The following is a 16,504-nucleotide window of genomic DNA, read 5'->3' on the forward strand; positions in this document are numbered from 1 at the left end:
CATAAACTTAACAATGTATCTTTTTTATTACAGGGAGAAGAAAATGAAAATTCAGGATATTAAAAACAATATTAAAGAAGCTATAGAGGTAAACTTAGGAGCTATTGTTTTTTAACTGTTCCAGGTGGCTATTTAGACACTCTGCAATATTTTACTTGTGTTTCTTTGCAGACAATAGTGACAGCAATGGGCAATTTGGCACCTCCAGTGGAACTAGCCAATCCAGAGAACCAGTTTCGAATCGACTACATCTTAAATTTAGCAAACCAGATAGACTTCGATTTCCCTCCGGTGAGTGATTCACAGCGGCTGCAGCCAGGCCTTTTTGCAAATGATTATGTTTCACTGCCCTGTAGTAAATATTTCCCCAGAACAGTGAGCTGCTCTCTGGGAATTACTGCAGTAGGTGCCTTTGGTGAGTGCTAATCAAATTTACAGCAGCACAGCCAGAATATTCCAGCTGATCCTTCAGGAACATGGAGACCCTGGTCTGCTTTTTGTGCTCTGGTGAAATAATCAGCCACAGAGTCAAGAGGGACAGAGCTGGGCCGTAAAGTTTGGATATTGTTGGGAATTGCCCTGCCCAAAAGGAGTAGAGATACACACAGCACTCTCTTGGTGATTAGCTGGTGTTTAATGATGCTGATTTCTCTCTTCTGGAAGCACACTGGAGTTTTCTTGCTGGTTCAGACTCTGTGCCAGCCAGGCTCCACACACGTCCCTGCCCCAGCCCTCCCAGTGCTGGTTAATCATTCGAGGTGCCAGCAGTCCCAGAGTCAGTGCAGAAAGGATAATTATTTAGTTGATGATACAACTTTGTGCCCACTCACGGTGATTAATTTCTCCTGTATCTCAACCAGACTTGTAGCAGAAGCCCATGAAAATACAGTTTGCAAACACTGAACACTTAAACACTGAGAAGATAATATTTTGTTAATTGCCATGGGGTACCTTTTACTTACAGTAATGCAGGAGTGGTTCAAAACTTGTATTTCTCTCTCTGTGCACTGTTCCAGGGGGCTGAGGGGAGGAATTATGATGATTTATCAAAAATAGGTGATCCATTTATATCAGACTTTGTGTCCAGAAGCCCCAAATGCTTGAAATGAAAGTGCAAGTGTGAAGTAGGGTGTGGGATAGTTTGCACCACAGCAATTCTTAATTCAGTTTGTAATTCTTGATTTGTAACCATTATTGAGTAGGCCAGTCTGTGAGACCAACAACAGTTACCTTTTCCAAATGTTGCTGCTTCTAGGAATTTCTCTGCTTTGGTCAGTCTTTATCAAAAGAAAAACAACCAAACAAACAAACTCACATGCTTTGTGTACAAGGAAGAAGCCAGGTGACATTAGCAGTTAATTTGAAATACTGCACTGTAATCTTCCAATCATTTTCAATGTTGAACAGGCACAGACAGGTTGGTGAAGGAGGGATGTATGATTCTCTCTAGCACATAAAATGTAGTCATTGTCATTTTGTCTTTAAGCATCTTAAATTTGAGATTTTTGAGATTTTTAACTTTACACCTCTTTAATTTAGACATTTGTCAGCATTACTCACAGAAATCCTCAGTCCCTTCATGGATGATCTCTCCTGCTGGGGGCCCAGAGAAATTCATGGTTTAAAGACAGTTTTAGGAGGGTATTTGAGAGAGAAGACAGTGGTTCCTTGCTCCACCCTCTGTGCTTCTGCACTGGCTGTGTGCCCACAGCTCTGCTACTGCCATTGTTTGTGCTGGTTCAGGTTGTGATCTGTAACAATGCTGCAGCAAGTTCCTGTCACCTACCTCGTACTGAAACACTGGATTTTCCTTCTATCTTCTCTCTCAGAGGGCTTTTTTTCCTTCCATTCCATTGGAGTGCAGTCATTTAATTTTCCCCTTTATTCACTGAAAGCAAGGTGTAATTGTATGACTTACAAGGTCTACAAATAATTCCAAATTCAGTGAAGATTCTTTGAGGTGTTGAATGACAGACAACTTCAGGAATAACAGTGCTCCAATAAAACTAGTTTTTCTTCTCTGACCAAAGGCATTGTCTTAAATTTTTAAGCCCTGAGTCTACAGAGGTTTAGGTGTGTGCATAACTTTGACTGGTGGCTTACTTCATTGGCATGATGAACTATTTCATATGTAAATGTTTGTAGGGTTGAGGTTTTAAACTGGATTTGCATTAGCCACAGATGTTGAAGGACTATTGTTGACTCTCTCTGCCTTGGTGATTATATAAGTTAATATGTCTCTGATTTTTGAGTTTGTCTAAATGTAGGTTGTAGTCCTTTGGTACCTGGAAAACTGAACCTGCATTTTAATTGCATGATTTAAATCAAGTTAAGATCTGGAGTGTCCCTAGATGCCAGCTCTCAGTGTGTAGTGACAGAAATCACAATCCTTGAGTACTGCTGTAAAAATAATTTTGATTTTGTTACAGATTAATTAAAAGTACTTTGAAGAAAAAATAATTTTATGGAAGTGGAAATGACAGCCTCGTGCTAGTTATGCTTTAAAATCTAAGGAAATCTTCATCATCTGCTTCCTCCTCCAGGACACTGGGGGACTAATTTCATAAACTGGCAGCTAAACCTTTTCCTATCTAGACCAGAGTATTGATTGGCAAGGAGGGAGGGGAATTTTTAGCAATTTCAGCCCTGTGTAACGCTGTCTGGTTTGTGCTGCCTCGTGCATTTTCTTCATGAGAAATCACATTTCGGCTGTCTTGAGGACATCCTTTTCTCAGCGCAGGATTTGATGCTCTTCTCTGCCCTAGAAAAACATGAGGGTAGGGAGGAGGAACACTCATGTCCCAAGGGAATGTTCTTTGAGGGCTGTGAGTACTTAAGACTATGCTCTTAAACATAGGGCTGTTCTGCTTCCTTTTCAATGCCCATTCTTCTTTTCCTAAACATTAATTTAGGTAGCTCTCCTAGAGACAGTGCACTGACACAGAGGTCAGAACAAGGACTGGGATTTCTTCTCCAGCTACACAGGATCATCATCTTCATGCAGATGCAGTTGAAATGAATTTTAAAGTAGAGGGCAAAATCTGTGTTTATAATTCCCTGTGGAACAGGTGGAGCTAGAATGGAGGTCTCCTAACAGCAAGGCAGAAGAAAGTCAGGAAGAATGTAGGAGCTTTACAGTGTGCTGCTAATATTAAGGTCTGGCTCTACATGTAAATTAGGATTCAAAGAGCAACTTTTGTATTCTGATATTCTATTTCTTTTCTTAGTCTGGGTCTCCATCTGTTTGCTTTGCAGTTTTTGACTTACAGGAAATGTGTGTCATTTGTGTAGACCATATTGTTTTGAATTAAAAAAAACCTGAAAAACAACAGCTTGAGTTAAAAATAACGTTGGTACAGTGTAATGCTAGGTTAAACATCCCCTTTAAAGCTGAACATTTACTATGTTGGAGATTATTAATTCAGCACAGTTGGTATTAAGAAATTACATTTTTGAATACAAGCAGTAGCATATGGAGAAAGGAAAAACACAGTACTGACTGAAAGGAATTCTGTCCACATAATCGTGCTGGTGTTTTAAAATATTGTGATTTTTAGTAGATCATTTCTACAGTTGGGGCTTCCAAATGGTATTTCCATCATTATTGTCCTTTGATGCATTTAGCTTAACACAACTGTATGTGTGTGTTTTCAGTGTCAAAAATCAACCTCATAAGTCATTTCAGTAATTCAAACTCACTGTATATCTGTCTCAAATGTCAGGTGAGGTTGGGTTAGGTGGGTTATAAAAGTGATATTTTTATTCCTGTTTTGCATACCAGACAGTGGTTAGGATATTTTCTCCATCCCCAGTAATAGTGGCCTTCTTCTCATCCCTTTCTTTTTGCTCTCACTTTTAGAAGAGGGAAGGAAATGTTCCCATTTTATCAACGTTTCACACTTTATGATCAACCAAATTGAACCAAGTTACCAAATAAGACCTATTTACTTTGGGTCTCAGTCCATTTATAATTCTCTGGTTTAAATGAAATAATTCAAAATAGCTGAGCAGGATTTACAGCTGCCTATTTTTAATTATCTGGACTAAGCTGAGGAAGATGTCTCTTGAAAACACCATACTAAATTGAGAAAAACAGTATTCAGAAAGTAGTAGAATCAGAGTATTAGCTGTTGAAAGGCAAAATTTCAGAGGAATGACTGCAGTGTAAGCCTCTCTGGATTGTGGATGTTTAGAAGAGATGCTGGTGTTGTCTGCAGGTCTCTTGGTTTCAGTTTAAGTTTTATTACACTGCTCCATTGTAGTTATTTTGACTCTGCCACCACCACTGCTGCTGAATGGTTTTATTATGGTTTCTGAGTGGTGTCCTTGAGCTTTACCACGCTCTGGCTTCAGCCTCAAAGGCAGCTCAGCATCCCCTGTGCCCACAGCCAGCCCTTCCCTCCGCTCCACACCGGGATGTGCCACCCGCCCTGCGCCGAAAAAACCTCCTCTGGCTGCCCAGTGTAAATCAGACCATTGAACCAACCCTGGTTAAAAATAACCCTGGTAACCCTTACTCCTTCTCTCTTCTATTTTGGGGAGATTATTTTTAACAGGGATCAGTTTTGAGGTCTGATTTACAACCTGGCCCGTGGGCAGTGTGGTACTAAGGAGGTGGTGCTCAGTGTGGTCCCTTAACCTGCAGCAGGGTCAGAACGGGGCTTTGGAGTCCTTGGAATGGTTTTGACCCCAGAATTAAATTAAATTAAATTTCAAGAAGGTAACAAGATGATAGAGTCTCAGCAAGGAAAGGTGTGAGCTCAGATCTCTTTGCTGCTGGAAGTGTTCCTTAATTATGTAGGCAACAGAAAAAAATTACCTGTCCCTGTAGATAACCACCCTGATGGGTATAATGATAAATATATTATTATTCCTGTCTAAATACCTCATAGAAGAAGAGAGCTGTTCTGGTTTGACAGCATCACTAGCTCTATAAGGTAATGACAAACATACTCACTGCAGTGGGGGACATTTCCCATGGGGATATCTCAAATGTCGCAGATTTTGGGGTGTGAAAATAGGCAAAACATTTTCTTTGGTGAGGATACTCGTGGGAAGCTGGGAAAGGTGGAGACAGAGCCTGGTTCCTTGGGTGTCTGCACAATCTTGTGTGCAGTTTGGATCCTTACCACAAAGAGAAAATTAGGGGCTCCAGCTTTTTCTTGTCCAGATTTTTTATGATTTTGAGCAAGACACCTCAATGTCCTATTTACCTTTTTTTAGTATCCTCCTAGTAAAAAGGAGTATAAAAGGGTGATAAATACATATCTTTGAGATGCCTCTTGAGGTGCAAAACGAGTAGGAAATGTGGATTTGTGTAGTATTTTTGCCTCAGAGAAAGGAGTGGGAAATCTTACAGACAGTATCAGTGATGTGGTGCTAGATCCTCTGAAATAATCCTTACTTACTCTTTTTTAAATCTCTATTATCTTATCTACAAGAGCAGCTCCCTCTAAATGGGCTTCCAGATAATCCAATTGAGTTTACCTGATCAGAGTTTACCAGGAACTTATATAAAGCTGGTTTCCTTATCCTTTAATAGCAGAATAAATTCTTGAATAAAGATTAATTAAAGAGTTCTTTTCAAGCCTTCTTTTAGTATAGGGTCTGTGAGGCAGGCAGCCACTTGATTTCATTTCTGTTTCTCATAATTGAAACATGTATAACTATTATTGATTTGCAAATGAATCTCTTGAAATCTCTGATTTTTGTCTACATGGAAAATTACCTGATAGGGATATTTTACTCTCATGTGTGACTAGCACTATCTAGCAAATTTTGTTAGTGCTAATGTATTTATTGGAAGTGTGGGGTTTTTATATTTATTTCAGCCCTTTGAATTCTGCCGTGCTTTCACTGAGGTGTTCACATAATTCTGCTGAAATCCCACAAAGAATTTCCTTAAATTGGAGAATCTGCAGTCCAGGGGCATTATATACACTATATAGGTATCTTTTTTGTAGTACAAAAACCCCTCACCCTATATTTTACTTTATTAATAATTTATTTGATTAGTATTTGAAGTAAATGCTAATGCTTTGTTCTGAACTTGTATTTTTATCCAGTAAATTCCCACCATACCAGACCATATTTACAGGTTCAGAAGTTCACGTGACTTAATTTCTCTTGATACATCTTCTTTGTTTTCCTCAGAGCAGTCTTAAGAAACAAGGACAGATTAATTCAATTTATGTTGAAATAGAAGAGCTGTCAGCTGAATTAAACAGGAAATAGGCATAATTTAATATGGAAATTCTTAAGCATTTTCTGGTTTTAATCACAGTAAGAGACTATCACAAAATACTGGTGTATGCATAGATGAAATAAAATTATACCTGTGAGCCTCCCTGGTATTACAGTGGATCCAGCCACAGCCCTGTTGTGCTCAGCTACTGGTCAGGGCTTTCAAATGGTCTTTGGAGAGTATATGACATTTCTTCAGTCTTCCAGTAGAATTTAAGAATTTTTTTAAGCTACCAGGAAACAAGGTGTCTTTTTACTCTTGTAAAGAAATGCCAGCAACGAAGGAGAACTTTAAATTAATTTATTTTAAGTATATTTGAGCTTTATTTTTTCATGTAGACTTCGTGAGGCTGTGAACACTTCCATGAGTACAGATGCTGCTTCTTCAGAAAGATTGGAAGAGGGTTAGTGAGCTATCCTTGGGATTTATGTGAATTTTGAATGAGGAGAACTGTTTTATCTTACACTCTTTTCAGTTGGTGGAAGTTTCTGGTAAAAAGAGGCTTTTTGTTTCCAACTTGAAGCAGCAAAGTTTAGAGTGGTCCCAGGTGTTTGTTCCTGGCACCAGGTAAGTTAATAAGCTCATTTGATTTGACTGTTCAAGCTTGCTGTATATTCATTAAACAAAAAGCAGCTAAATGATGTAGCATGAAAGACATTTTCCAGACCCTGATTTAAGGCTCAAAGGAAATTTCTGAGTTTTATTAAACCTTCTTTCTTAGACTAATGTCTCCAAAAATAGCTGATGGTTGAACTGCCTCTGTCACCACCCTAAACTACCCTGAGAGAGCTAGAATGGGGTAGAAGATTCTTTGTGCCTTTTATGCTATCTGGAAGTTGATCCATTAATGAATTGCCTCTTTCTGTGTATGATACACTTTGAAGAAGCAGAAGAACACAGATTATTTGGTTTAAATTGCAGAGGAATCTTGATATAGGGAACAAGCTTGCTGCTCTCACCCAGAGTGAGTTTTCCTCCCTAATTAACGTGAGGAGCTGTGTTCTGCTATCAACAGATAAAGTTTCTGTGGTGATTGAACTTCTTGTGAAAGTAGAAATAAAAGAGAAATGGTTGGATACTATGTTAATGAGGATTTCTAACCAAAGGCACGTTGTAGCTTATGGGTATGGATTTGTGTGTTGGCACATTTTTAAAATGCTGTGTTGTTTTGAAACTCTGAACAAAGGGGAATAATGTGAGTTCAAACTTGACAGAAGTTTCTTAAATAGAATTCCCTTCCCATTGGCCAATCCTTGCAGCCACATCCAGTTTAATTTGTACTGCTAGAAGTTACCAAGCAGAAACACAGAATATTTGCGAATATTCTTCTTTTCCAAGCATGAGAAGCTATTGATATATGAAACTACATCCTTGCTGAAAATATTTCTGACTCAGTTATGGGAAGTGCTGAGTGCACTGGGCCTCTCCCAAAGAGTTTTTATTCAGCTCTGGACACGTGCCAGTAACTGGAGAATATCTTCAACTATTTGTAGGTATGCGTTTCCTTTGTGATATCATCAGCGTATTTGCCCTAAAATAGCAAGCAATAATTAACACTTGTTCACACCATTAGGAATGCAGATGTTTCCCTACTCAAGTAAGTGGCTTATTAAGCTGTCTGATTTGACAAATTTAACTCGTTCTGGTGTCCCTGCCCGAGCTTGGGCAGGATGAGAAGATGCCCTGAGTTCTTTCTCCGTACAGTCGGTAGCGATGCCTGGGTTTCCTACACGAGCAATGAGAAATAAATCCAGCTGGTGGGCACTTACCTCTCCTGGAAGGAGAAAAATCAGCTGGGAGTGCTGTGTGCTGCCCTGCCATGCCATGACCTTGCCTGGTGGCAGTGCCTGGCGTGTGGAATGCAGCAGAACTGCCTGGCTCCAGCAGAGGAGGTTTGAAACCAGTGCTCAGTGCTGCTTCTAAAAGCTGAGCACATTGGGAAGCAAAGTCCTCCAGGAGACAGTTTTGCAGTTAGAAGTTGGTTTGGTTTGACCTTTAATCATTAGATTTGTAAGTCAGTGACCTATTTAAAACTCTTATTATGAAATGTGCAGCTCTATGGGACAGTGAACTTTGCCCAGGAATTGAATCCCAGTTTTAACCACAACATTGTGTAATGGTTGTACACACCTTTTGGGAGGTAAGGTTTTTTTCAATGGCATTGACTTCTGCTGGAATTAGTAAATAAACTGTTCTGTTGAAGGATCCACCCTATATTATATTTTACAAAGAAAAGGTAATGTTGCATGTCCATGCTAAGTTTCCTGTGAATTTGGTGCCACAGTGGCATGGACTATGCCAATGTATTTCCCTGCCAACATCCTAATGCCTATAAAATATTGCTTCATAAACATTTTTTTAAGTCTCTTGAGTATTTATATATCTGGAGGGAACAAAGCCTTGTAGACAGTATGTCCAATTATACGCTTTCAGTTTCTACTAGTATTTTATCCTTGTAGAATTCTTCTCAAAAGCATTTGGTTCCTTCATTTTTTTCCCAGGCCTGGAGTTTGTCTCTTGAGGATTATTTTTTTTAACAACCAAAGTGCTCAACCCCCAAGTTAACACTTTCTGTAGTTTAACTTTGAGCAAAACCACTGTTTACCTGCCATTTATTCAGCTTGCTGAAACTGTCCAATGTAAGTAGGTTTTAAACTCAATTAGACACTGCATTGCCCCCTTTCTAATCCAGAATTGTGTCAGCAAGATCCTTCTGGAACAAAGAACCATTTTCCAAGCATCCCTTCCCCATTTCCACTGATGTTTTTTTTTCTCTAGAGGTCTGCAGAGATTCCTGTAAGTGAATACAAGTGATTTACAAATGTTGCCTATTGACTCACTGTGTTGGGAAGCTTTCAGCAGGTGGAGAAGCTGTCGCCTCATAAATAAAACATTAATAATGAAATACATTTCACATAAATGCAGCTTTTTAACCACTGTGGTGTTACGGTGTCATGAGACACGAGGTTTCCTCAGCAGCAGCAAGTCTGGGTTCTTGATCCTTCAGTTATCTAAGCAAGACCAGAGGAGGTTTTACCAGGCAGAGGATTTTTCTCAGGGTTTTTTATGGTTTCCCAGAAGTGGAGCCTGTTCTTGGGGATTGTGCCCGGAATTCAAACTATGCCCCTGCCCAGCCTGAGCAGGCCCTGTTTGTTCTCTTCAGATCTGTGTTACATCCACATTCCTTTCCTTGAGTGTTCTCCTCAAGGATTTCTCCCTCTTTAGCCTTATGTGAACGTTTTGGGACGTGTAAAGTCTGGTCTTGGTGGGGAATAAATGCTCCAATCCAGACATAAAGCTCAGGAGGAATTCACTGCTCACCTTCCCTGGTGGTGCCATCCTGTCACCACTTCTGTTGACTTTTGTTGCTTTACACAGCTTCAGCTGTACTTTAAACAGGATCTTGGGTGTGTGTTGTGACACTGCAACATTTTATTTTTTTAATGGAAAATTTCATAGTTCGAATTTTATTTCTTTTTCGATTTTAAGTATACTTAGGTCAAGAAGGGATAATATGATCATACACTGCAAATACTGTGTATCATTTGGAACCTAACATTCAAATCCTCTTTGTTGTGGAATGTCATCTCAAACCAAATTGTTATTTAGTATTACTTGTTTATTTTAGCTGCTTTGTTAGGAGGTCATTTTCTAGTGCTAGAAAAACCTGTGTTGATGCTGCTGTAGAGTCTGTTCTATTAGAATGTGCCAGCAAATGAATCAGTGTTGTGGAAACAAGAACCAGACATGTAAGGACTAGTTTTCTGGCTATTTCTTTTCAGGAAATTTTCCTGCTATTTTTGGTTAATTTGTTTCCTAACTCATTATTTTTAGAGCTCTCATACAAATTGCACCTATTTAACTAAAAAAAAAAAAAATGAAAAAAAAAACCCAACCCTTTTGCTGACTTGATTTTTCTAGTGGCCTCTGAAGCCCCTGTTTTACCTAAATACATAACAAATCTTGTGGTTTTACTTGCCTTCCCTGAGAGTAGCCCCAGGCTACATTCCATGACTCAAATGGGATGCTGAGGATTTCTTGTGTTATTCTTTTTCTTAAATATTATTTCAGAGCTGTGGTTAGTGTAGGTGTACTGGGGAGGAGGGAGAATCTGGGGTTTTTGCAGCCAGCTACTGTGTCTTCATTCCAAAATCAGTCACTACAGTAAGGAGGCTTTTAATAAAGCAGGAGCTGAGCTCTGCAAGCCTGGTTCTGACTTTGTTTGGGTGAGCACCGTCCTGGTTCCAGCAGTGTGAGTGGCTCAGCATCAGTCCCAGCCTGTGTGAAGATTTATTTGATGTGGCCTGAAGACAAAAGGTTGTGCATTAATAAAAGGAATATTCATATTTGACCATCTCAAGTCATGTAGTTCACTTTTTAAAACACAATTAATACAAAAAAACAAGAAAAAAGACCGAAAGTAACAGCAAAAACCCATCCCAAAGAAACCCTGCTGTGTTTTAGTATAAGGATCTATTGCTCTTTACTTGTTGTAGATCCTGATTTTGAAACCCCAGTAAGAAGTTCAAAGAATGTGGAATTAAATTCTTTTTCCATCCCACATGGACAATTAATAACCTTACTGAGGAGATTGCTTAAGTATTGCAGGTTATAGTTCAGATTGGCAGGACAGGCATAAAGGGTGTTTTAAATGTTTTATGGCTAATTTGGCCTAACAAGGCACAAACACTGATCTTTACCCCATTATTGTAATTCATCTATTTTCCTGGAAGTGAAAACTGCCCTTAGAACATGGGGAGGACTCTTCTAAACAAAATGTAACTGTTCTGGTAAATTAAACCCTGGGCTTTCTATTATCAGTGTGTTTATGCTAGAGCCAGGAACTGGTTTTGTTTTTCATCCCATTTTAAGATCTGATTGCAGAAACTACTCCAAATGTAAGGCATTAGGGAATTAAAAAGGTCTTTGAAATAATTGCTTTATAGCAGCTTTCCACCTAAGTGTCATAGTTGTAGTGAGAAACAGTAATGAGGAAGAATTTTTGTGGCAGAGTTTTACTGTGTTGTGACTTTTCTTATTAAAGCACTGATTTTTTTCACTGTATATCTACATTTTTTGGTGATGAAGAACATTTTACTGCTTCTTCTGTAAACTTAGCTTTACCTAGTTATTTGTCCATTGAATCAGCTGCTATTTCAGAAAAAAAAACTTGTACAATTGCTGATTTCATTTTTCAATTTCCCAGCTTTGTAGTCATAAATTGAGTGAGCCATATGATGTTCTGTACTGAACAACTGTTACTTTTAAAAACAAATATAGAAACATTCCCCAAAATGGATTTGGTTCAGATACAGGGAGATTGCAGATAATTCCCCCTCTCTCCTCTACTTTCCCTTCCTTCTCCTTTTACTTTAGAAAGATATTTTCCTCACTGTGCTCTGATACAGCTGAAGGTGACTGACAGATCTCCAGCTACCAAGAAATTGGCAATCTTCAAAATTAAAGTGTCCAATGAGCTTAATTCCAGCAGTGGGAGACAGAAAAATAAGGACTGGAATTAAGATTTTGATTCATCTTCTATTTCCTTTAATAGCAAAAGCAAATGGTTGTGCAATCTGCAGATACTAAAAATCAAGTAAAATCTTCTTACCTGCTTCTGAAAGAAATTTAACTGGTCTTTTTGGTCATGAAGAGTTCATAAAAGCAGGGAACAACCTGACATCTAATACCATATATAAATATCATAGTCTCTTTAAAAGAAATCAGAACAAAATTTAGATGTGTATTTTGTGTTTACTCTCATTTTTGTGTATGTGCAGCTAGGGAATACTTAATGGCAATAAAAGGACAATCAGATTTGCATCTGATGTGCTGCTTCCATCATTGGTATCACAATTGTGTGATCACACAAGCACATATGCATCTCATACCTGCCAAGAAGAGGGTGCTCTGAAAATCAGCATCACTGAATTTACTCTAAGATGCCTTTGTGCATCTTTAAGATGCAATTTAAAGGATTTACTGTTCTGCTGCAGTTCAGGTGTTAGTTAAGATTCTGGTAGGAATGTGAATTTTTTTAAAAACTCTTTTCAAAGTGAAGCTTTGGAATGTGTCCCCTTTCTTTGTACTGCATTGATAGTAAAGGAATGTGGGAGATTGATATCCCAAGAGATGGAGGATCCTTGAAGCAGCAAAAATAACACATTTTTCTTCTTTAAAATAATTCCACTGTAAAGAAAAAAGGTGGGGAAACACAGAATATACACAGCAACTATTTTAAAAGGTCTTGTGCTGGTCTAGATTAAAAAAATAAATTATTTGCCACTTAAAATCAGAATGAAAGTATTTTACGCAAAACACTTCAAAGCTCTGAGAGATAGCCAAGGAACACCCATGGCTGTTGATAAGAGGAATGCCCACAGTGGTGTCTGTGTGTATTTTAGTCACCAGGCTGCTGCTGTTCTTTCTAAATCTATTCAGAGTTCTCAGACTGATGGCCAGGACTTCAATCCCGTGCTGCACACGCACTGTTGGAGCCAAAGTGCATCTTTCATATGCAGAATGAAAGGGCTTTTGGTTGTGTTGGTAGCTTGTGTTACAGGTTCAGCAAAACTGAAGCATCGCATTTTTGGCTGTCTGCTTTCATATCTTGGCTTTCAGTTTTTGAGGCTGAGACAAAACATGATCTAGCCTTGTATCGCTGTCTTTCTTCTGTAGTTCAGTGTCTTTTTACACTGTAAAAGAATAAATTTACGAAAGCGGTGCAGAGTTAAGTAAGATACAGATGTCTGTATAGTCCCTGAAGATCCTCACTAACCTGCAAAGTCATGAACAACTTAATTATCGTTATCATTCATGTAGGAATTACAGAGAAGTAATGTTGCATTGAAGAAAAAAAATCCTGACAGCCACGTAAATTTAAAATACAGTGACACCACCAGTTAAAGAACAAGTGTTACCAAATAAGCATTTAATATTAAAAATGCCAACGGAATTGTCAATAATGAGGCATTAACCCTTGTTACAGTAGATGGCTGGATTCAATCAGTGACTGAGAAGCAGTTAACTGTTACAGAATGCTGAAGTCAAACTCAGAAAGCCAACTGAACCTTGCAGTGAGGTTCTAAAGCATGGTTAAAGATTTTTGTTAAATATACTCAATTTCCTGCTCATTGGGAAACAAAACGATACATTGCTATTTGCAGATTCTCTTCATCTCTAACCCGTTTCCATAACGCTGTTTTCCCATTTCAGGAGTTCTATGAACACACAAAAACGCTTTGGCAGGATGAAGGTGTGAAAGCCTGCTACGAGAGATCCAACGAGTACCAGCTGATCGACTGTGCACAGTAGTGAGTATCATGACTGGCCAGTGCTCTGGGCTCCTGGGGCTTGCAAAAGGAGTGGGATATGTGTCATGAATTCTTGGTAATCAGCTGTTCAGAGAGGTGGGACAAACTGGTGTTCAGTTAGGCAATATCTACATTGCAAACTTCAGAGGTGCTTTCAAAAGGCTTTAATGAGGCCTTTTAGTGAGGGGACAGTTCTATTGTCTCCAAATTTCCCACCTCTTCCACTTGGCCCATCTTTTCCAGGTGCTGCAGCAAGTTGGAGTGTTGGTAGGAGATAAACCTGTTTGTCACTTTGGTTTCTAGTTCAGTTTATTTAGCTGCAAACAAAGAGGTGGGAGTGACAATCATGGGGAGCAGCCTGTGATCAGTCACCAGAGTTCTGCTTGTGTGCCTTCATGCACATCTCTGAGAATCTGAATTCTCCTCTGGTATTTATACTGCTGGGATAATTAGTGTTGTCTTGAGAGTCTGCTGCATGTTTGCAGTTATTTATCACATGCAGCAATAAATATACTGTGCCTCAGGATTTTTTATGGCAAGGTGCTTGAGTTAATTGTCCATTCCTGGTCCTTTCGTTGTGCATACTCAAGAACTGCAGGACTTAAATTTGAAATATGAATGGTTAAAACTGTTCTTTGTTAGTTTATATTCTCTCTACTTCTTTTGGAGAAGCTGAAGTAAGGTTTAATGGGCAAGAAAATGAAGGTTTCTCATTTCACACAATGATGGCAACTGCAGTTTGTCTAATACTGCATCTCTTAAGGAACATCTGATGAAATAAAATCTGTAAAGTTCTTCTTTTGTTTGTTTGTTTAGGTAGACTTAAAGGTAAATCAACAATTAGCTCTGTTTGAAAAGAGACAAGAGAGATAATTTTACTGTGCCTTGCACAGCTCCAGGTCTGTAGGAGCCTCTTTGAAGTTTTGCCATTGTTTCCAGAGTGAATTTGTTTGATGTGTAACGATGTCTTTTGCATTAGGTGACTAATGTTTGATCATTTGGCATGGAGCTTTTTGCAAGTGCAGTTGCTACAAAATAAAAAAGTACAAAGATTTTCATTTTCAGACAAGCATCCAGTAAATTTTGCATTTCTGGTGTAAAGTTGTTTGAAGTGAGGAGAAGCTGGGTTTGTTTCTGGTTAGTGTTTGTTAATAGCTTCTATGCTGGGAAGAAGGAAATTGTTGAGCACTAAGAGGGTTTTGTGTTGCCCTTTTTCTGCCCTGAAGAAAGCTGAAATTCTTATCATCCCTGGACATTGACTTTTCCATAGATCAGCAGGGGAGGTGGCCCTCATAATGGCTTTACCATCCTGCTCCATCTAGTGGAACTCTTAATTCTACATCATGGGCTGCTGAGCCAAAAATAAACTTTGGACACTGCTGACAAATTAGAATTTTTTTTCCCTAAAGAAAATAAAATAGAAATTGCTGTCTTCTAAAAATATTTTAATAATTCTAATATTTATTCAAAATAATCATAATATATACGACACTATAGTCTTGCAGAAGGAGCTTTCTAATTATTAATTTTGATAGTTCTTGTTCTTTCTGGCATTTTTGACTGTGCAGTGGTGTTGTTTTTAATAACAGTCTGAATAGTAGGAGTTTTTTAATGGCAAAATGTTACCGTGGAGGTTAATGTCACTTCGAAATGCTAAACTTGTTTATATCACATTCAGTTTTCAAGGGATCTAACAAAAATTACTTCCTATAAAATCTGACTTGACTGATACCTTTAAATTAACCTGGTGAGCACACACTAACAAAAATGTGGCAAAAGCAAAATACAAAACATGTCTGAGATTTATTAAAGGAGGGCTGTTTTAATATGAATGTGCAAGTTAACTGTTAGTGCTAATAGGAGTTAAAGGAGAATATTGAGCAAACTTTATTGGGGTTGTTTATTCTTTCAGAGAGTTTTGGGTTGTGAACACTTTTCCCCTTTTAAAGTCCCCATTTAAAATAAGAAAGTTACACTGGAAATGGGAGATGGAAAAGTGTTTTTTCTCTTTCAAGATCAGTCTGGCTTCCAAAAATCCTTTCTTGCTCTTAAAAGTTGAATAAAATCCAAAACATTAATGGGTTCTTTGCTCAGTGATTTGCCTTAAAATTTTTAACAATGTTTCTTGTTCACAAAAATCAACTTCTTAGAGTTATTTGTAAAAAATTCAATGCTTTTCAACTGTCATTATTTTGAAGGCTGAATCGCTTAGTGTAAAGCTCGTCTTGGTATGAACTTACTTAACATTCTGAATTTTTTAAAAAAGGAGGCTTTGTCACTGTTGTGACACAGTTTTATATAGGAAGCTTTGTGAGGAGATTCCGCCAAACATTTAAAAATCAGTTTTGCCCGTCTTTTAGCAATTCTGCTTTCCATGGATGAAAGCTGGTTCTACATGTAGACAGCTTAGCTGTAGTCCAGGAGAAGGAAAAGCTTTCCAGGGTTCAGGGATGGAGAATCTGGAAAAAGAAAGATTCTGGAGAGTTGGCAGCCTAAACTTCTGCAGAGTTTGTGCTGAGGGAAGACGGGAATTTGCTAATGGGTCAGGAGCTCTCCTGGATGGACAGAGCGTGAGGGAAAAGACACTTTCTGCTGTGTGTTTATTCCCAAGAAAGTGGGAACAAACATAATTCTCAATGTTTTATCTCCCTAATTCCAGTCTAGGGGTTTAAAGTCCAGAAATGCTATTTTTCACCTGTTCTGGAGCAGTAACTTTAAATGTACAGTGCTTCCTTCTGCACCTCTACAACTTTCAGTGTCTGCCCATAAGAAGTGACATTATCACACACTTCTTGTTGCTCCACCAAGTCTCTGGCTGTGTTGGCTGAGAAAAAACGACTTTAGCAGAGGCCACAGGTCCCGTCCTGGTTTCCCATTTCCCTGCAGTTGTGATCTTTGGGAGTGTGGGGCTGGGAGGCCTGGCCAGTGACCTCCTCTGCTGGAGATC

At 38.7% G+C, this 16,504-nt stretch overlaps 1 protein-coding gene across 2 annotated transcripts in view; it reads left to right on the top strand.

Moving 5' to 3' along the window:
* Positions 1 to 16,504, top strand: part of GNAS (GNAS complex locus) — a 131,714-nt gene that overhangs the window by 82,631 nt on the left and 32,579 nt on the right. For both annotated transcript variants that reach the window (XM_063404247.1, XM_063404248.1), the window contains exons 3-5: positions 34 to 88; positions 172 to 291; positions 13,460 to 13,557. In XM_063404247.1, coding sequence (XP_063260317.1) covers positions 34 to 88; positions 172 to 291; positions 13,460 to 13,557 — 273 coding nt within the window. The remainder of the gene's footprint in view (positions 1 to 33; positions 89 to 171; positions 292 to 13,459; positions 13,558 to 16,504) is intronic.

This window comes from Prinia subflava, chromosome 8, assembly GCF_021018805.1.
Source record: "Prinia subflava isolate CZ2003 ecotype Zambia chromosome 8, Cam_Psub_1.2, whole genome shotgun sequence".
Taxonomy (NCBI): Eukaryota; Metazoa; Chordata; class Aves; order Passeriformes; family Cisticolidae; genus Prinia; species Prinia subflava.